The 20,364-nt window shown below is 47.2% G+C and overlaps 1 protein-coding gene across 5 annotated transcripts; it reads right to left on the minus strand.

Moving 5' to 3' along the window:
• Positions 1–652: 652 nt before the first annotated feature.
• IKZF4 (IKAROS family zinc finger 4) lies at positions 653–18,369 on the minus strand. 5 transcript variants are annotated; one of them, XM_064284081.1, is made up of 8 exons: positions 14,407–16,939; positions 12,548–12,641; positions 11,207–11,311; positions 9,949–10,209; positions 9,166–9,333; positions 6,321–6,470; positions 5,717–5,848; positions 653–5,101 (listed from the first exon to the last, which is right to left on the minus strand). In XM_064284081.1, the coding sequence occupies exons 1-8, from the start codon at positions 14,491–14,493 to the stop codon at positions 4,341–4,343; spliced, it is 1,758 nt and encodes a 585-aa protein (XP_064140151.1). In that variant the 5' UTR covers positions 14,494–16,939; the 3' UTR covers positions 653–4,340. The 5 variants fall into 5 exon arrangements, with proteins under 5 accessions (XP_064140151.1, XP_064140149.1, XP_064140148.1 ...); XM_064284079.1 differs by lacking the exon at positions 14,407–16,939 and adding an exon at positions 11,529–11,734 and having other exon boundaries at positions 654–5,101; positions 12,548–12,832; XM_064284078.1 differs by lacking the exons at positions 12,548–12,641; positions 14,407–16,939 and adding an exon at positions 16,949–18,369 and having other exon boundaries at positions 654–5,101.
• Between the last annotated feature and the right edge of the window lie 1,995 nt (positions 18,370–20,364).

A 20,364-nucleotide genomic window follows, 5' to 3' on the forward strand; every position in this document is an offset into this window, starting at 1 on the left:
TATTTTACATTGATACACAATAACAACAATCAGTACATTCACAAATACACACATACAAAACTGTAACAAGCTTTGTGAAACAGTATTTACCTTTACAACATAAGGTGCACTGGTTCTATTCTCTATTTTAGTGAATGCTGATCAAGACCCACCAAAGTGATTTCACCACTCACTGATGACTCTAGCCCCCATTTGAAACACACTTCCTTATTTATGAGCTCAGTTTACCTCTGAAGAGCCATGAGAAACGCTTGAGCCTTGAGCAGGAGTAGCCATCCATAGGCACCCAACCACCCAATTGTCTCTGAAGTTGGAGAAACAAGTCACATGGGGCCTAGTGTCTGAACACACTAGATTCACCTTCCATCAAACAACACATCATGGCTTCTCTCAACTTGCAACCCACTTTATTGGGGTTAAGATCTATTTTCTGACTTTCATTGACATAAAAGCAACATATTCATGGTCTCTTCCAGGTGAATTTGTTAGTTTTAGTGGGCATGAAAAATGATAGATTCTAGATGGGACTGTCTGCATTGTTCACTTCATCGGAGTCTCATGGAAAACAGAAGACAGACATTATCATAGAATGGCAATGAGTAGACAGGAGAGGTAAAAAAAAAAAAAATCAGTTAAAGGGACAGAAGATAGTTAATATTTAAGATAGTACGAAGTTGATGTTCTTACCTTGGCTTTTCTTTGGATTTTTATAGCCTGGAGGTTTCACTGGCTGCATTCTGTGGCATAAAGGGATGGGCATAGGCTTTGGAGTCAGACACATTCTGGTTCTATCACTTATTAGCTGACGGCCCTTGGACAACCTGTTTATTCTCTCTTAGGCTTTTATTTCTTCACCAGTAATGACAAGCATTCTTTTGTAGGTTGTTTCTACAATTACATGAATAGTTGGCATAGTGCTTGACATTTATGAGATGCTCAAGAAGTGGTAGAACCTATTATATCACCACTCACGTTACTGTAATGTACACAATGTGTTTTGCACATAGTAGGTCCTCAACAAATGTTTGATGAATCTCTGATTTGGACAAATAGGCAAACTGGGCTGTCTCTTCTATCCTGAAGGTAGGAAAATATCTTCTACTTCCCATTCTAGGCTAAAATTCTTCTGTTTTTTGGTAGCAACAACTTGAGCATTCTTGTCTGGCATCCCTTCAATCTTAGACTTGTTCACCTCCTAAACTGTTTAGTAGCAGGAGGCCCTCCTACCTGCCAGCAGAAAAGCAAGGTAAAGGATGACTGCAAAAACCAGGGGTGTTAAATTACTCATGTTTATTTATAACAGACCTTCAGCCAGTACAGTACAAAACTTACAGTAGTATATCTCCATTACACAAATATTTACTTACAATATATTACATATACAAAATGCTTTGCAATAAGTTTCAAAAGCTAGTTTAACTCCCCTAGTCAAAGGAGAAAAACTCTTTAAAAAAAAGGGAGGGGACACTAGAGGAAGAGGGGAGGAGGTGAAGGGGTAAGGATCAAAGGAGACACCAAGCTTAGGCTACAAAGGAAACCCTGGGAGAGAGGGAGAAGAGAGGTGGTATTGCACTTGCTTCTGTGTTTATTTTTTTCTCTTTTTGTTCTTCGTAACTTCTGATTAAAAATATATATATATATATAATGTACACAGGAAAGAAGCTGCCAGAAGTGCTACAAAATCCCTTCTGCAGCTTGGACACTGACACGAAAAAACAAAGGTCTGGAAAAGTGTCTATTTAGAAATTTTTTTTGTGGTGTTGATTTTGAATATCAATACAAAAGGAAAACACCTCTTTTCTCCTTGTGGGTTTCAATGTTTTTTTTTTTTGTTTGTTTTTTGTTTTTATGCAAAAGAGCTGGGAGAGAGCATGAGGATGTTTGAGGTTGCAGAGCTAGAAAGCTCTGGAAAGTAGGATTTTGTACCTAAGACCCTGGTTAAAGTGCAGTGATGGTCTGGAGAGAGACAGAGTGTCCCTTTCTCCCCTCCTTAGCACCTGGTCTTACCCTTCCAGTCTCCGCTCTCCTGGGCCCAAGTATAGCCTCAGGGCATAGTCCTTCATGTTCCAGACATTACAGGTGCCAAAGTTGACTGGGGGAGGGGATAGGAACACTCTAAGGCTCTGATACCCAAGAAGGGACTACTAGTCCTTATGAGGTGTCACCAAATACACAGCAGACATAGAAGAGGTGGTAGGGGGTAGGCCTAGCAGGAAGGGGCTCAGTAGCCAGAATAGTTGAGGAGAACCCCAGATATTAACCTCAGCTCTGCTGCCACTCCGAAACAAGGAGCCAGTACCCTGAGGGTGCTGTTAAGAAGATTCTTCCCTCCTCTAGAGACCACTCTCCTCTGAGCTAACTCCCCCATCCTCTTGCCCTTGGCAGCATCTGTTTATTGCTATGTTGTCAAGGGGGAACAATCACCCCACAATGCCTGTCCCAGCCAATCTGGTTTTTCCTGGGGAGACCACATAATGGGGAGAAAAAGGAAGAAGAGAAAAATTTTTAGGGTCTCCCTTCCCATAAAAGGGTAAGGCAGACTCTTTCCAGAGCCCTTAAGAGCCCCAATCCCAGGGTCTGTTTTTAGCCAACCCTTTACCATCCCCCCAAAATATCCCTGATAGGGAGTGAGAAAAGTAGGAGGCAAAAGCGCCAATAAGGAAAGGACATGTGGAAAGAAAGATGGAAGGGAAAAGAGGAGAAGAGAATAGGAGAGACAAAGAAAGACCAAGTGTTAAAACTTGTGAGGTGTTACGTTTGGTTTTTACTTTTTTTTTTTTTTTTTCCTTTAAACATAGAAAAACAGCCTTTGGTTTGAATCTCAAGGAAGCAGAGAGTGGGATGGCTGTGGCCTTGGGCAGGGAACTCTTACAGAAAGAGACCTTCATTTCCAGTGGAGTTGTATCTCCTCCTGCCCCCTTCTCACTAATCCTGGGGTACCCAGGGGTCTCTGCAGTAGCCAAGAGTGTATCCCCTCTTTCCTTATGTCTGGGAGCTAACTGTAGAAGGAGGCAGTAAAGGATGACCCTGGTCCAGTTGTGCACATCCCATTCTTGCTGGGATGGGTGGGATGGGGTGAGGGGCATGTGCCCTTGCTCATCTGGGGATAATTTTTGGTTACACTGAAAATTAGAAGAGGGAAAAGATACACCCTTTTCTCCCTGTCACTGACCCTAAGAACAGGGCCCAGGAGCCCGGGAATGACAGGGTGAATCCTGTGGGGGGTGGGGAGGAGAAGGCAGCATGACTGAGGGATTGAGGTACCCCCTTGTCATCAGGCAGCAACCTGCTAGTTCTATAGGATGGGCACTAAAGGAGCCCCTGAGAGACTAGGAAGGTCACTAGAGTGAAGAGGTTTGAGAGGTGGGGGAGAAAGAAAAACCTTGGCCCACCTTCTTCCCATGCCCTGGCTCCCAGTTAGGCACCTGTGGCTCCCAATGTGTCAGAGACAGAAGGCTGCAGACCTAGCCTTGGCCCCTGAGAAGATAAAATGGGGGCATTCCAACGAGAGAAAAACCACCACTGAGTAGACTGGCAGGTTGAGGAGACTAGAGCAGTACTGAGGGCTGTTCGAGGACACAAAAGAGATATATCACATCCTAGAGGGAGATCCTGAATGTGGGCTATGGGAATTCGTATTATTAGGGGAATATTAGAGGACCCTCAGTCCCATGGTGCCTGGGGAGAATTTCTTCAGCCCCTCCTACTTCCAAATGAGGAAGTTCTTTATTCGTTTGAGAATAGTGCAAGCTGCCAAGGTGAGAGGGCACAAGAGGTATGGAGTACCAGGTTGAAGGGTCCCAGAGAGGAGATATAATGCCACAGAGCTAAGACAGGGCCAGAGGGAGGTATCAACATCAAAACTGATGAATCAGATAATGTAAAGGGTGAGGACTTAAAGCAAGAAGCCCAAGGTCTCTTAATACTAAGAGGAGCTTCCTACACTCGGGGCTGTTGCAGGAAGCTGGATCAAAGAGAAAATTTAGGCTTAAGTGGAAGGGACTGTGAGTGGGAGGGTGGGAGAGTGGCAAGTAACTGATACAAGTTGGAAAAAAAAAAGGCAAAAATAAAAACTATCTTAATAAATAACTCAGCAAGTATGCTAGGATGAGAAGAGAAGAGAAAAAGGGGAAACAAAAGGAAAGACCTGTTTCATCACGATGCTTAAATAAGTCAGGGTAGAGGAGGAGAAAGAAGTGAAGAGGAATCAGGGGCAGGTGTGAAGTCAGGTAGCCAGTGGTGGGGGCTAAAAGCAAAACTCCTTGGGTGTGGTGGGTACAGGGCTAGACACCTGTAGATAGGGCAATAGAGTGGTGGACTGAAGGGAGGGGTAGAGGTCACTAGCCCACCTTATGCTCCCCCCGTACAATATGGGAAGAGAACTCATACCGGTCCTGGCTGTGGTAACCACAGATGTTGCACTCGAAAGGGTCTCTGAAGCCATGGCAGCCCATGTGGATAGTGAACATGACGTGGTCCAGGAAGAGGATGCGGCAGTGCTCACACTTGAAGGCCTTCACGGGCTCACCGCTCTCGCCTACCACCCGAAGCACTTCCTTGGAGGGGCCTGGGGTGCTCCGTGGTAACCCCTCCTGTGGCTTGGGATCCTCTTTGGCGTAGGCAGGACTGGGCCGGCCCACCACAATGGTGGGAGGTGGTTGAGGTGGGGGACCCTGAGGGAGGGATACCACCCCGCCAACCCGATCTTCGTGGTTGCTCTCTGTATCTGTGGAGTCCTGGCAGCCATTGCTGGGGGATGCCCCAGGGTCATTCAGGGGACCTCGAGCATGGTAGAGGAGGGGGCCTCCATCGGCCAGGTCCTCAGGTCCCTCACCTGCTTCTCGGGACCCTGGGAGCTCCAGCCGACTGGGGAGGGGCTGCATCTGGGTGTAGACAGAGCTGATGACGGGCGTGAGTTCTGAGATGCAGCTGGTAGGTGGAAGGCGAAGGGGACGCAGATGCTCTGCCCCCACAAAGGCCAGAGAACCTCCAAAGCCAGGTTCCAGGCCATGGTGTGCCACCAACTCCACATCCTTCTCATAGCCACCCGAGTTCACATCATAGGGGAGGTCCGAGAGGCTGAAGCGCATCTGCTTTTCACCTGTGGAGAAGTGGGTCTCAGCAGGGCTGGATTTGGAGAATCCCTATGCTCCCCAGGATTACTTCTTTGTTTTCTTACCCATGGGGCCGGATGTAACAGTATTTACCATGCCTCATTTAATTCCCTCAGGGGTAAGGGCCTCTGTGGGTTGTTCCCTGACTCTAGGCTGCAGTCTTAGAGGAGGATTCAGTCCCAGCCCACTGATATTTAATACTTCCTTCATGACAACAAAAGCCTGAGAGTCCTTAGAAAGCTAATGAACGGGGCCAGGCGGGGGAACCACGTACTCACTTCCTTTCTCTGACTCTAGTGGCCCTTCTCACAGCCCACATAGATTGCTATTCTCAAAAAGTAGGAGAGTCTGAGGCACCCTGCTCCCCTTCCCTTACAACCACCACAAGAGTCCTCAACACGAGCCCCTCTTCACCCTCTCGAAGTACATTCTCCCTCTGCACTCCCCTCCTGTTCTGGGGATAGACTCTGAGCACCAGAGACCACCAGACCTTTCTTTTCTTCAACAAATCTCCAGACCCAATTGGTCTAATGGCTACCAGAGCTCAGATTTAGATGAGCTGTGGCATAAAGCTGATGTATCCTCTCCAACTGGACTCTTACCTACAAACTTCTGAGGGGTAGAACGCTTGCGTTTGGTGAGGCTGTTGGCCAGACGATCAATGAAAGTTGGCCGCTCAGAGGATGAGTGCAGCATGGAGTCTGGCACCATCTCCAGGTCACGTATCTCATCACCTAGTGGGGAGGCAGTGGGGACAGAGTTGTAGCAACTGAGTTGGGGTGGCACTGGCCCAGCAGCCTTGCCCTGGAATGTTACAGCCAAGGATGGTCATACGCTATGCCTGGAAAACTGGGTTGTGCTTACTTTACCCTACCTAGCACTCATCCCAGTAACGTTTGAGATAATTTGGGGTCAGTTATATCCATTTGACCCTTGATTTTACACTTCCTTGTGTGTTCTCTCTCTTTCACTACACTGGGAACAAAGACCGTATCTTCCCCTACCTATGGAGCTCATTACAGCACCTACTAAAGGACCCTTCACCAACTGGGGTGCTTGCAGTAAGGTGCTCGGCGGATTTACTGGGTAACTGTCTCCTAGTCCACAGACTTCATCCCTTTGTTGGGGAGGTGCTGGAATCACCCTTGTCCTGCACTCCCTCTGGCCCTGCCCTCAACTCCCCCATAGTCCTGCCCACAGTCCCACCTGGTTGGCCAGCCAGAGCTTGGGCTTCAGTGCTGAGACTCTGCAGGTAGTTGTGGCATCGTTCCTTGTGCTCCTCCAGGGTACTCTGCTGTTTGTAGCTCCGGCCACAGTAGTTACACTTATAGGGCTTGCCCACTGTTGGGGAGGAGACTTGGGGGAGAGAGGAGAGAAATAGCATCAGAGTCATTTCTCCCAGTGCCCTCGGTCCCCAGAATCATCCAGAAGCAAATGTACACTGATCGGAGGAGGAAGGGATGTTGCTAAGTTGAATTCTGTTTGCTTTCCCTTCCCCAGCTTCAGGTGCAACCATGACACAAATAAGGCTAATATGCAGCTATGGGAGGAGAAGGGAATCCCAGGACATACAGCTTTGGATTGGTGGTGGGCCTCAAGATGGCCAAGTTGCTGCTCAAGGCAAGTGAGGACCCAGGGACTTTGCAGGAGATTGTCCCTGGCAGACAGGCTGGCCCCACCCCAGGATATCTGAGTCTGGGGCCCAGGCTGTGGTTTAACCTTTCCATGTGGCAGGTGGGTGTAACTGCTGTTTATCAGACAAGGGGATTTTTTGCTCACGAACTGCCTTTTGGTTTGGGGGAAATTGATGGGCTGGGGTGACAGAAATGAGAACCCTTTAAATCTGCCAGTGTGGGGAGCCTGGTCTTACTGCTTATTTTCTCTTCCTTCCTGTTTCTCTACACTTCTCTCTACACTGAGATACCATGAGATCCCCTGAAAAACCATCACTGATAAGAGAAATTCTGAAAAGAGAAAAGAATAAATGAACAGAGAAGAAAATAAAGAAGAAAAAAGCTTTGGCATGTTTTTTTTTTTTCCTTTAATAAAGAACGGATATTAAAGATCTCGTTTCTACTGAAGAAAAAATAATTGGGAAAACTGAGATTGACTCTTCCTTTAAAGACAACTCTTAAGAGATATTTATGAGAGGAGAGAAAAGAGCTAAGAGAAACAAGGTATTGTACATTTTATGTATCTTGCTACTACTGAACAGGGAGACAGGAGAAGGCATCTCCAGGGGGCTGGTAATTACTATTCACCTGCCCCCTACACCCTAACTGGACCTTGCAAACTCAATCTACTGCCATTTTGCTCTTGTTCTGTAAACCCTAGTATTTTGGGGATGAGATGAATGCCATGGTTCCGTCTACCCGAGACTGCTGGGGAAATAGTTTCACATCTAGGACAGGAATGATTCCTCAGCCCCTTTTTTCTTATAGTGTAGGTTGTAATAGACAGAATCTCACAGAGATGGGACCCAGTAGTATATCTGTATTTGCTTCTGTCCCTAATAATCTCCCACAGAACAACATAAAAAATCCACCCAGCTCGTTTCACTTTTTTTTAAGAGTTTTAGGGGCCAAACAATCCTTGTTCCAAACCAACAGGGGGAGCTGCCCCTCTTCTGAGGAAAAAGAGCACCAACCTCTGGCACAGGACCTGGATGGGATTCCAGCTAGGCTAAGGAATAGTTAGGTGACTGGCAGATTTTTTGTTGTTGTTCAGTTTCCTTGTCAGCAAAATGGGGATAATAACATCCACCTTGGATTATTAGGAGCCCTGGTGGCACAGTGGTTAAAAACTCAGCTGTTAACCAAAGGTCAGCAGTTTGAATCCACCAGCCACTCCTTGGAAACCCTACGGGGCAGTTCTACTCTGTCCTGTGGGATCGCTTTGAGTCAGAATCCACTGGACGACAACAGGTTTTTTTGTTTTTGGATTGTTACGAGGATCACATGAGGTGACACAAGTGAAATGCTTTGTATATTATAAATCATGAATTAATGATGGTCTCTCTCCCTGTTTCTCCGTATACACATAGAGATAAAGAGATCCCAGCTCCAAGGTGAGGGAGTCTAGAACCAGGTAGATGGCTGGAGAAAGTAGACAATGGTGAGGTGACTGCACTGGCCCTTCAATCCTGGCCCAGGAAAGTTTAAGAAAAGAAAAAAATACTGAGGAAAGTTTCCAAGGACAGACCCTATGCTATTCTTTCCCCTTTTCCCTCCTTCCTGCCTTTTCCTAATCTAAGGCGCCCTCCTTCCTACCAGCTCAGCTCCTGGCCCCTTCCCAAGTCCAAGCCAAAAGCTTAAAACTCGGTAAACACCTGAAGAGCGGTATCTGTCCAGCGATTCGGACAGATACTGATCAACTGTCTTGGCTGGACTGGAAAACCTTGTTAATCCAGTTCCCTGGCGCTGGTCCAGACACAGACCTGCAGGCACCCTCTGGACTTGTTCTTGCTTTGGACTTGCCCATCCTTCTTGGGATGTGGAATAGAAGTGGATACTCTTTTTCTATTTGGAGGTCCTACGCTCCCTTTTATCCAGCTCAGGGGGGGGCATGGATATTTACAGGGAACCAGTAAGAAGTAATGAAGACAGACAGTCATTGCTCGAGACCTCTGGTGTCAGTGGGGTAGGGTGAAGATGATGGTAGGTGTGGGCCTGGAGCATGTGGGAGTGGGCAGAAGGGTTTCCCTGGGGCTCAGAAGTGGGGAGTGAAGGGGCACAGATGCTGTCAGCATGAACTTTAAAAAGCAAAAGTCAGGGAGGTTGACAGTTATAAGCCAAGACCGTTAATTGTGTTGCCTTTGCTGTATGTCACAGAGTGTGGCAGACGTAAAATACCCCATCAAAGAGTCCCCCAAAATCCCCTGCTCCCAAGGGGAGCGGTTAGAGAGGCAGGACGACCCTATCTGCTCTCTAAGTGCTCTCCCCTTCTCAAGGACAGATACTGCAACTCCCCAAATACTGAAGATGCTGAGCTCTATTTACTGGCTGTGCTGGAGCCTCCCTCCCTCTTCTCTCCCACTGGACTGGTTACTGACCTGAGTGGGTGCGGAGGTGGCCAGTGAGTGCATCGCGTCGGCGGCAGGCATAGTTGCAGAAGGGGCATTTGAAGGGCTTCTCCCCAGAGTGCAGCTTGATGTGGCGCAGCAGGTTGCCCTTCTGGGTGAAGGAGGCACCACACTGATTGCAGTGGAAGGGCCTCTCACCTGCAAGTAAAAGATCAGATCCCAGAAGACTGGGTGTGAGGAACTTTGAAGGTTGAACCTAGTCCCCCACCCTCTGCCCCCTCCCACCCAAGGGAAGGTCCTCAGAACACATTTCTGAGGGCAGTGCTGTGCCCACACCCACAAATCCTGATTTATAAAGATCCCTTGAAGACAAGGTTCCTTGGGAAGGTGTGGCAGGGAGAGGGGCAGCAGGCCTGGAACACTGGGCCAAAACTTATATGAAAAACTGAGCCCCACAGGACCTGCTCTGCTCTAGAAGTCCAAAGCCTGGGGAAGCTGGGAAGAGGAGGTATCTGTTTTCCTTTTTTTCTTCCCATGAGGTGGGAGGGCCCAAATAACCAGGATTGTTCTTGAGGCCACAACACCTTCCCCAACCCCATGTCCTGAAAAAAATTGTTCTTAGCTTTTTATTATAACAACAACTGAGGGAAGTGACCAGAAGTACAGGTGTTGAGGAGGGTCCGAGTTCTACCCCCCTTTTATTTTATTAGCCAGAAACAGTGCTGGAAGAGACCCTTCCCTTCCTGAGGCCACACCACTCTCAGCGTGGCCTCCTTCAACCCTCTCATTACTGAACCCCTCTGGCTTACTCACCAGTGTGGCTACGCTTGTGCACCATGAGCACATTGGGTCCAATGCAGACCATGCCACAGACATCACACTTGAGCTTGCCATTGGGCAGCCGGATACCACCAGGGGAATGAGGCTCTGGGCCACTCCCGTCACAGTAGCCCAGGGGCTCAGACAATGAGTCTTCCACAATCACACTGTCGTCCTTCTCCAGGAGCCGCTCATCTGGCCCCAGCAGTCTGCTTGACTCCTCATCGCTGTACATCTCCACCTTGATGGAGTTGGCTGGAGGGTGGATTGGTGTTTAGGACAGAGACAGACAGACAGGTGAACCTTTTCCCAGGCCAGAATGGCACTCCTGAAGTCCAGGAGGCTGTCTCCAGGCCCCGAAATATTTAGGCCTTAAAATGGGCCAACATCCTAGTATTCTAAGTAGGCATATCGGGGTCCTGCTGAGACCTGAAGCAACTGTTTCCTTCTCTCCCACACACTAGGCAAATAGGCTTCAAGAGAAAAAACTCAGGGTACATAAGATGTCTTCTGTCATTAGAGAAGGAAGCTAAGGGGAATCTTTTCCTCCACTCTTTTGTCATTAAGAAAGATGTCTGGCTTGGCCCTGGGCAGGAAGCCAACAAGTAACAGTGGCGGGAAAATAATTCTAGGAAAACTGAAGGGACAGCAGGCTAAAGAGGCAGCAAAACGGAAAGACAGACATGCCTTATATTATTCTTCCACCCCAGAGGACTGAACCTCTCTATCTCCCCTCCATAAAATTCCAGGATAGGAGGAGTAAAGGAGGGAGGGGCCAACAAGGAGAAGGCTTTGACTCTAGCCCTGACCTACATTCCTGGCTGTTCCAACCATTTAGAGACTGTCACAGATCTAGGGCTAGCTGGGGAGGGGCAGTCTTAGGGACCCTGTCTGGGCAAGAGAATGGTGGGTGAGGAAGGGGATGGAAAGGTCCTTCTATTCTTTATTTCCTGTCTAGCTTCTGCTAGTGAGTATCTACCTGCTTCTCCAATTCTAGAATTTCTCTTTAGAGCCTTTACTTTAATCCCACCCATGTCTCTTTTAATTGCATTCTAATCTAGCAGTGACCATTCACCCTCGTTTCAGAAGCCAGGAAAACCCTGGACACTGAGCTCCTTAGTGCTTCTAAAGACTCTGAGCAGGAAGCCAGAGTGAGGCAATGATGGGGAAATGGTTGCCAATGGGCGGCGAATCAAGGGCCAAAAGCAAATGGAGTGCCTAGTGACAGGACGGGATAGGAAGGTGTACTTACCACTGAGTGAGCGACTGGGAGAAGAGTGTTGGCTGTTGGGGGTGCTCACTGAGGGCCCCACTGGGGCCCCGAGGAACTCCTTCTCCAGAGATGAGTCCCCGCTACCTTGGAGGAAAGAACGAGACAGCAGGTGAAGCTGGAGCTAGAGCCGTATACTGTCTTCTGCCTCATCTTTAAAAACTTCAGTTAAATTCTACAAACATTCATTTTATAGCCACGTACAAGGCAGTGCCATTGGCAACATCATACCTTGTGCCCCCACCGGCCTGGGTGCCCGGTGCTGACTTCCGCGAGCTCAATGGCTGGGCCTTGCCCACCCTACCTTTATCTAGGCCTGAGGGGAAGAGCATCACTGCCTGACGTCCACAGGAAGCAGGGCTGGGGCTGGGCGGGCCAGGGCGGAGAGGAAAATGGGGGCCTCAGGAGGGAGGCGGCTCAGGACAGACGTTCTTCCCTACTGTTCCTCTCCGGAGCCCCCAACACCAGGTTCGGGATCTGCAGGAAGGGCAGCTGGAATTGTCCCTGAATCTAATGATAATAATAGTAATAATAACGGTAGTAGCTAACATTGAGTACTTCATCTGTACCAGGTATTCTATGCATTTTAAATGAATTATCTCATTTAATCTTTAAAACAACCCAATGAAGTAGGTTAATTTTGCAGATGAGGAAACTAAGGCACAAAAGAGGTTATGTTACTTGTGTAAGGTCACATTGCCAGTAGCGGTACAACTGGGATCTGACTGCAGATACTAAAGCCTGTGTTCTTAACTACCAATTACATAGCCAATTGGGAGTTGCTGCCTCGGTGGGGGAGAGTTGGGCCCATGAAGACTTTCTAAATGCAGCAAAAATTTGACTAGAAAGCCTCCTATCTGGTCTGATTCTGATCAAATATTTACTACTTGGTGTTCCCTTGATAGTTATATAATCAGTTTACTCTCAATATTTTCACTTTAATTTATTGACAGATAGCTTTGTAAAAGTGCATTTTGAGCGTTTCATGTATGCTTTTAAAAATCAGATGACATACTTGAAGATATGAATGTGTTTTTAAAAAATCCCTCCTCCCCACAATCTTCTGCACAAATAAACAGGTGAACAAAAACACATGTAGACAAACATATATACACAAACACATACCACATATGTAGACCAACTCAAAGAGAACACACCTACTGAGATACACATAGCCTCATACATTATCTCTAACATGAACATGCATGGATGTGTGCATACAGGCCTAATTATGGAATAGAGAAATAGACAAACCCTAAAATCCATTCCCTGAAGTCCACCTGTTAATACTTTACCCAATTGCCCAACTATGCACATACTTACTTTCACAAAATAAAGATTCCATTATAAAATGGTTGGAGTCTTGGGCCTGAGGCAAGAAATCCGGAACACACCCTCCTGAGGGATCCCTGTCCAGCTTTGGTCAGTGGGAAGAAAACAACCACTCAGGACTTTGGGACCATTTCTCATTCATATCCTTTCCTAAAAGTCCCAATTCCCCCATTCTATCCCTTCAAAGCCTGAGAAAATTTGCTCCCTATCTATCTGTAGAAAAAGCCATGGGGCTTAAAACTCAGTTCCCCAACTGGGACTCTTTAGGTGAGCCATGGTTATTAAAAAAAAAAAAAAAAAGGTTACCTGAAATCAGAACCACATACATCATGAAGTGAGCATCTCAGAGTTGTGGGTTTAGACTTGTAGACTCAAACTGAGTTTTAAAACATGTCCTTTGGCTAAATGTTGGGTTTACTAAGGTTGGAAGGGCTGAAAGGGTATCTTCTCATCCCTTTTCAAATGTTAGTGCTGATTTACCCTAAATCATTTGATGTTAGTCATGGGGGAAGAACAGGGCTCTGAGCCTTGGAACTGAGCCTTTGACTCTATCTAAAAGGAGGAGTGAGCTTGCTGGAAACAAGCTGGTCCTAGCCTCCTAATTGAGGTTGCCTCGCAGCACCACAGGCTTATGATATGGGAAAATATCTTTAAAGGGATATTCAAGAATATTAAGGGGAAAACATTTTTGTGGTTCTCCCTATTAAGGAAGAGGAACAGCAGGCTCCTCCAGAATCTACCAGTAGTCCAAGTGGCTCTCTGATGCTCTTACCCTCTCTAGGATAAAGGTAAGAGAGAAAGCAGGCTCAAGTCTACTTTTATGGGGCTGATATATAAAAATGAATCAGTTCCAGGGGTCGGAAAGTCTTTCTGGGGCTCCAGGGATTTGCATTCTAGCCAGAGGGTGAAAGGGACTAGAGTCAGATTTAGGAAGTTCAGCAGTTACTTTCTCAGCCCCAGAAACCCCAGTGAGGGAATTTCAAATGCCTGGGACTCCCAAGAAATCCCAGACTGTCAAAGCCAAGAATTAAGGCTGCTGTCAGGTCTGAGAAATTTTCTTGGTCAAAGTCATCATAGATTGGCCAAACCCCCAGAGGGCAAGGCAAAATCATGAGGTTCGTATCAGGGGAGGTAGGAGGTGGGTAAAGGGCAGAAAAGCAGGAGGGAAAGAAAGGTGCAGGGCAAACAGCCTACAAGCTAAATGTGTTTCACATGTTGAAGGAGAGGAGCCCTCCCTTCTTACAGCCTTTTCTCCATTCCTTCAAAGACTGGCTACCTCCAGGGAATAGCCAGGAGGTGGGAGAAAGCCCTGAACCTCCACACTTCTCTGCAAGGAACCTCACCATAACTGTTTTCTGTTTCTTGACCATGGGCTCCTGGGTAGCAGGATGCTATCCTGCTAGCTGTGAACAGTGGGCACAAGAGCAAAGAAAGCCGCCCATCCCCAGGTCTATTGTGGGGAGGAGGCTGAGACCCCTCAGATCTCTGTTCCAGGCTGAGGCGGCTGCTGCCAAAGCTCCTCTTTCCCACCTCGATTCTCTCCGCTCCCCATTCCCACCCAGGCCTGTCTCGGCATTTCACCCTGGGCAGCTCTTCATCTGTCCCTAAGGCCTAATCAAGATGTCACCACTAGCTTCTACTGTCCAAGTCACCGTCTTTGCTTAGCAACGCCAAACACCCTTTCTCATCCTCCGCAAGTGTAAGGAGGAACGCCCCCTCCCCCCCGCCACACACACACACAGCCCCCATCCTCTCCCTCTCCTCAGGCTTGGGAGTTGTTACAGAATTGGCTCCCTAGCCCCGGTACCCCCCGTCCCCCCCTCCACTAGCCGCCTTCTGCCTGAACTTACATTATCCTTCCCTTGCCGGTGAGACCCTGGGGTGCGAGCACGGCCGCCGCCTTGGAAACGGCGAGGGAGTGCGGGTGGTGTGTGCATGTCTGCGTCTCGGTGGCAGGCAGGGGTGAGCCCAGCCACTCACCTTCCAGGAAGCGTGGATTCCTGGAAGTGAGGGGAACCGCCGTCATTTCGCAGGCAGCGGCAGCGGCACGGTGAGCAGGGGCCCACGGCTGCAGCCAGCGAGAAGAGCTCAGCCCAGGGTGTATGTGTGTGAGTGAGTGTGTGAGTGTGAGTGTGTGTGTGTGTGAGAGAGAGAATGAGAATGTGAGTGAGTGAGCGCGGGAGCGTGAGTGAGCGCGCTTGGATGTGCTTGGGGAGGGGGCTGGAGAGAATGTATATGTGTGTAAGGGGGTGTGTGCTAGGCTAAAGCACCCCTCTCCCAAGCCAGTGAAGGGGTGGGAGTAGGGGTGTGCACAAGGAGGGGGAGGCAGATGCCGTTGCCCTCGTGCCCAGCAGACAAAGAGGAACTGCACAACAAATGCCTGAGCGAGGCAAGTGTGTGCAAGAGAGAGAGAGAGAGATGGATGGGCCTACACGGTGGGAGGGAAAAGGGTGGTGGTGGGGGGGGGGAGCAGGGAAGGCCCAATCCTCTGCCAGCTGGGAAAGCCAAGGCCCCAGAGGTCATGGGGCCCAGGACATAGGGCAGCTTCAAGGCTCTCAGAGTAGCAGAAAGCCCCTCCCCCACCAAACTCAGACACTCCTTTCCCTCCTTTTCCAGGAGGTAGGTTGCTCTCAGAAGTGGGGACTGACAGCCTCTTCCTTCCCAGCTGTGAGGGCCCAGCACTGTCTGGTTCCAGGCTAGTACTGCTCTGTGGCCTTGAGCCCTTTCAGATTCTAGGCAAAAACACTGGTACAGTCTTCCCACCTTCCCTCCCCTCTTGTGCCCCTGGGGCCCCAGCAGCCGACAGCCCTGGATGAATCTGTCCTCTATCAGGACAAGGCCTCTGCTCCTTCCCTTCTAAAGGAGTTGCACACTGACGTGCTGACCTACTTCGGAAGACTAGATTTTTCTGATTCCAAGAATTTGGGAGTGGGAGGGGCCATGACACTTTGGGCTGCCTACCCCTGGATCCCTTCTACTAAGGTTCTCTTAAATATTTCACAGTCCCAGAAAACTTGGGGCAAGGGCTGCTTGGTCAATAATTGCATGAACTAGGTTTGAGCAACTCAGTTTCCACTGAAAGATAAAGATTGGGGTGGGGAGAAAATCTGTGTGGTAAGTTAATGGACCCCTTCTTCTCCTTCCTTTCTTAAATGAGAATGGGGTCAGATTCAGTATCTTCCCTTACATTACCCAGGTATTGCCATGTGTGTCTGACCCATCTTGCTGTTTCTCTTAGCTCAGGCTAATAATTCCTGCATTGGTCCCACTTTAGAGTTAAAAATAAAGCTACAGATAATTTCCACAGTGGTCCTTGGATTTCTGATGGGGATACTCTTCATGTCAAAAACCAATCCTGTCTTCCCTTGCCTCTTAATCATTTTCTGTCCTGGCATTCTAATGGTTAAAAAAAAAAAAAATTTTTTTTTTTTTCTGTCTTAGAGACAAACTCTACCTTCAGCCCTTTTCTATACTTTCAGAGATAGAGCCAGATAAAGTTCCTAGTTTCTTTCTACCTTGTTAAACCTTGGGAGGAGCCTGATTACTTCCACATCTCTAAAAGCATTCCTACTATAAGCAAAGATCTCTTCTGTCTCAGGAAGGGTATCTGACAGGTGTGAAAAGCTAAACCACGTTAAGATTATGGAAAAAGACTGGGCGAAATGAGAATAGGGCTCAATAGGCCTACTTCCAAGGATGTAAACTGGTGGCCCACTGGCTGAATTCAGCCACTGATAAGTTTGGCTTACCCCATAGAGCATTTTTAAAAATATTCAGTATTTTAAAATGGTGACATTCCAGATAAAAATCTGGAAATTTATACACATCCATTTATTCTGAAAAACTGGAGGTTTTAGCCACACTGGATGCACATTCCTGCATGGCAGTGACTGGTGGCAGCTGAACAGATGCCATCCCCTTGAGGTGAGACGTGTACTGTCCAGTTCATGCCAGACTCCACTAATCTTTTCTGCTTATTACTCTAACCCACTTCACTGACATACCCAGTGACCCTGGCAGGCCTCAGAGGCTTGACACCCTGCTTCACTCTCTACCTCGTAGGACAGAATTTCATGTTTGGCTGGTGACTTCAGAGCACAGGAGAAGGAAGCACTTCTTCCTTCCATCTTTTTCTATTACCCTTCTCTCTGACAGTCTCTACTCATATTCCCCTCCTAGTCCCTTCTCCCTACCCTGCCACCAAGAAGTCTGGGGAAGAAAATCACCTTTTAGGGAACATAAAATCGCAACAAGTGTGTATTATTATCAAATACTAGCAAGCATGAGTGTCAGCTTTGTGTTGAGGGCAGTTAGAGGTTCTGTGCCTAGGTTGAAGGCTCCCTGCCCTGCCCTGCCCAGGCCCTTACAAACAGAACCCATTAGACAGCATACCAGACATATAGGAGCGGCCATTGCAGTCTTCTATGTCCATCTTAGTGATTCTGCTGAAAGAAAAAATAGCTGCTATTAGAAACCAGATCTGGGAACATACTCTTAACATTCTTGAGTTAGCAAGAAACCCGAAGGATCATTTAAGCTTGATCTGACTCTATCCTAAAGAAGGAAAACCTCCTCGTACTCTGTCCTGATGATAAAGACAATGCAGGTTTCCTCCAATCCACAACTTCTGCTGGCTTCCCCAGCCTCTAGGGTGAAAACACTCTCATTCCAGAGTGGTTCTGATTGAATTGTGTTTTGAGAGTAGACTTTCTCCCTGTAGGTGGAGCTGATGCTATGTGAAAGGAAACAAGTTACACTTCAGCCCTAAGGTGGCAAAGAAACAGCCCCCATAGAGGCTCTATACCTTAGTTAAGGGTAAGGTAGTGATAAAAGGGGAGTCACTGGGTGGTACAAATGGTGAATTAACATGCTTCACTGCTAACCAAACGGTTGGAGGTACAAGTTCACCCAGAGGTACCTCAGAAGAAAGGCTTGGCAGTCTACTTCTGAAAAACCAGCCGCTGAAAACCATATGGAGCCTCAGGCTACTTATGTACAACCAAACACCTCACGAGATTTGGTTACTTGGTTTTGAGGTTTCGGGTCATGGTTTCACGGGACATCCCAGTTAATTGGCTTAATAACATGCTTAGTGCTTCTGTTCTGCCTCCTAGTTGGTTGAGTAGTGGCTGGGGTCTTAAAAGCTTGCAAGGGGCTATCCAAGGCACAACAATTGGTCTCTATTCACCTGGAGCAGTAGAGGAAGGAGTCAGGAATAGGAGGAGGAAATGGAATATGTGGTTAATTGCCTCCATGAACAAGTGCCTCCTTTGGCATGAGACCAGAAGAACTGCATGATGCCTGGGTACCATTACTGAACATTTTGATAAAAGATTCTACAGACAAATCCTGATCAGAAGGGGGAAAACACAGAACAGAATTTCACATTCTCATGGAATTCAGACTTTCTGGAGCCATGGAGGCTGGATGAATCCCTGAAACTGTTGCTCTGAGATAGTCTTTAAATCTTAAACCAAAATTATCCCCTGAAGTCTTAAAACAAAACAATAGCTTACCTTAACTAGTAAAAAATGTCTGCCTTGAGCATTATGCTCTTTTAAGATCCATCTGTATGAGATCCAATTAACAACAGCAACTCAAAAGATTAGATAGGAAATTTAGGGGACACTGAGTTAATTTTAATGGGAGAGGGCCAACTCAGGAAAGGAGGGTGAGAATGACTGTATATAACTCAAAGAATGTAATCAATGTCACTGAGTTGTACATGTAGAAACTGTTGAATTAGTGTATGTTTTGCTGTGTATATTCTCAACAACAACAAATAAAATAAGTTATAAAAAAAAAAAAAAAAGAAAACCCTATGGAGCACAGTTCTACTCTGACACACATGGGGTCGCCATGAGTTGGAATTGACTCAACAGCAATTATTATTATTATTGTGATAAGAGGAAGAAAGCTGGATTCAGTCGTTGAAGAGATTCTTTTTTGGGTCTGTAGTGGGAGAGAGGGTGGCAGGAAACTAGAAGAAGGAGGCAAGCAGCCCACCTCAGGTCTCAGTGCTGGGTCCTCTCCTGAAGGTGTAATAAACAAATTAAACCTTTAAGCGGCTGCACCACCCTCTTGTCAATTACTTTCCTGTTTTTATAGAGAAAAAGAGGGGAGAGTCAATTTAAAACACAGGTTAGTCTATTTGAGAGAAGGCAAGCAGTAATTGGCAGTAGAATATTAAACAATCAGGAACTGAGAACAATTAAAAGTGATAGTTTGTTGCAATGAATTATCTACTTAGGATCCTGTGGGAGAAGAAAAAAGTCTATTTGCTGGAAATTTATATAGACCCAAAATTGCTTTCACCACTCATCTAATGAAAAATAAATACCTCAGAGGCAGATTTTGGGAAGCAAGAGTGGGGACAGGGGAATAGCGTGAGCTGCCACTGGGATTCTTGGTCTCTTCGAAGGATCTCACCAAAACAGAGGAAAATTTGGTAGACTTGTAATACTATATTGAGAGAAATGGTGATGGGTAGGAGGGAGAGACAGCCAGGGGAAAAGAATCCGTTTCCTTACTTTTTCCCTGTCATTCTTGTTTGGTGCTGAGAGACCATACTCCTTTAAAAAAGCACATGAGAAAGAGAAACACGGGCTTGCCTTCACTTCACCAAGCAACTCTCCTTTACATTTCATCAAAGAGATTCCTATGTCTCTACGAGGCCTGGGTGTGGAAAAAAATTCTCTAAGTTTATTTTCAGCTTCTCTTTTTTGACATCCTCCCTGAAGCAGACTGAGCTCTGGGACCAGACTGCTACACCAAGCCACAATAAGTGGTTCCCTGAAAGTTCCCTCAGGGGCAATGATTAGAAGAGCCCAACAGCCTTGGTTAGAGAACTCACACCCTTTGGAACTAGCCACAAAACTTGAGGTGGTCAGAGAGCCAAGAGATGAAGGAGGGCAATATGGTACTCAGGGGACAACTTTAATTTCTAAATCATTAGCCCTATAATGTGAGAATGCTGTGAAGCTCAAAGTGCCACCCACGTGACTTCCCTTACACACACACACACACACACACACACACACACACGCAGGAGAGGCAAAGGTGAGCAGGATTTTCCCCATTTTCTGTATGGAGAAACTGAGGCTCAGAGCAGTTAAATGACTTGTTCCAGGGCTCATGGTGAGGCTGGAACAAGAATAAGGACACAAGTCTCCTGCCTCTCTGAGGTGTACCCTTTCAGTTACACCATATTGCTTCTTTTCAAAAGCCAGGCTACAGCAAGGCCTTCACGGATATTCTTGCTTTTCCTTGGTTCTAACTGGTGGCATGGTGGTTAAAGAGCCTAGCTGCAAACCAAAAACTTTGCCAGTTCGAATCCACCAGTTGCTCCTTGGAAAACCCTATGGGGCAGTTCTACCCTGTCCTATAGGGTTGCTGTGAATCAACTTGTTGGCAATGGGTTTGGGTTTTGTGTGCGTGTGTGTGTGTGTGTGTGTGTGGTGTAACATCAGTTAAGGCATCTTTTCCTTTAGTATGATCCCCATGGGAGGGGGATCTGTTACTTAAAAAGGAAGAGCAAGTTAAGCTGGCTCTACAGGGAGAAATGTTAATGAAATTGTGTGTGTGTGTGTGTGTGTGTGTGTGTGTGTGTGTGTATGTGTGTCTGAGAAAGACAATGAGTCAAGGACTAGTCAAGCACTAGGTGGTGAGCAGAGTAGCTGAACCGTAGCATTTGGCTAGTACTGGCTGAGGAAGTGTGTCTCATTCTTGGACTCCTGCCCAAATGGCCCTAAAAAGATTTCCAGAAGGGTCTGAAGGAGTTGTTTTCTGAGGTGGACTTTGTTCCTAGC

The sequence above is a fragment of the Loxodonta africana genome, chromosome 4 (assembly GCF_030014295.1).
Source record: "Loxodonta africana isolate mLoxAfr1 chromosome 4, mLoxAfr1.hap2, whole genome shotgun sequence".
Classification (NCBI taxonomy): Eukaryota; Metazoa; Chordata; class Mammalia; order Proboscidea; family Elephantidae; genus Loxodonta; species Loxodonta africana.

Excerpts from the sequence above, each read along its gene's own strand:
- IKZF4 (XM_064284081.1), bottom strand. The coding sequence starts at position 14,493 with ATGCACACACCACCCGCACTCCCTCGCCGTTTCCAAGGCGGCGGCCGT. Across the intron at positions 9,334-9,948 it reads GCACAAGCGTAGCCACACTG|GTGAGAGGCCCTTCCACTGC; the intron begins GTGAGTAAGCCA and ends TTTTACTTGCAG. Across the intron at positions 6,471-9,165 it reads CCACCTCCGCACCCACTCAG|TCTCCTCCCCAACAGTGGGC; the intron begins GTCAGTAACCAG and ends CTCTCCCCCAAG.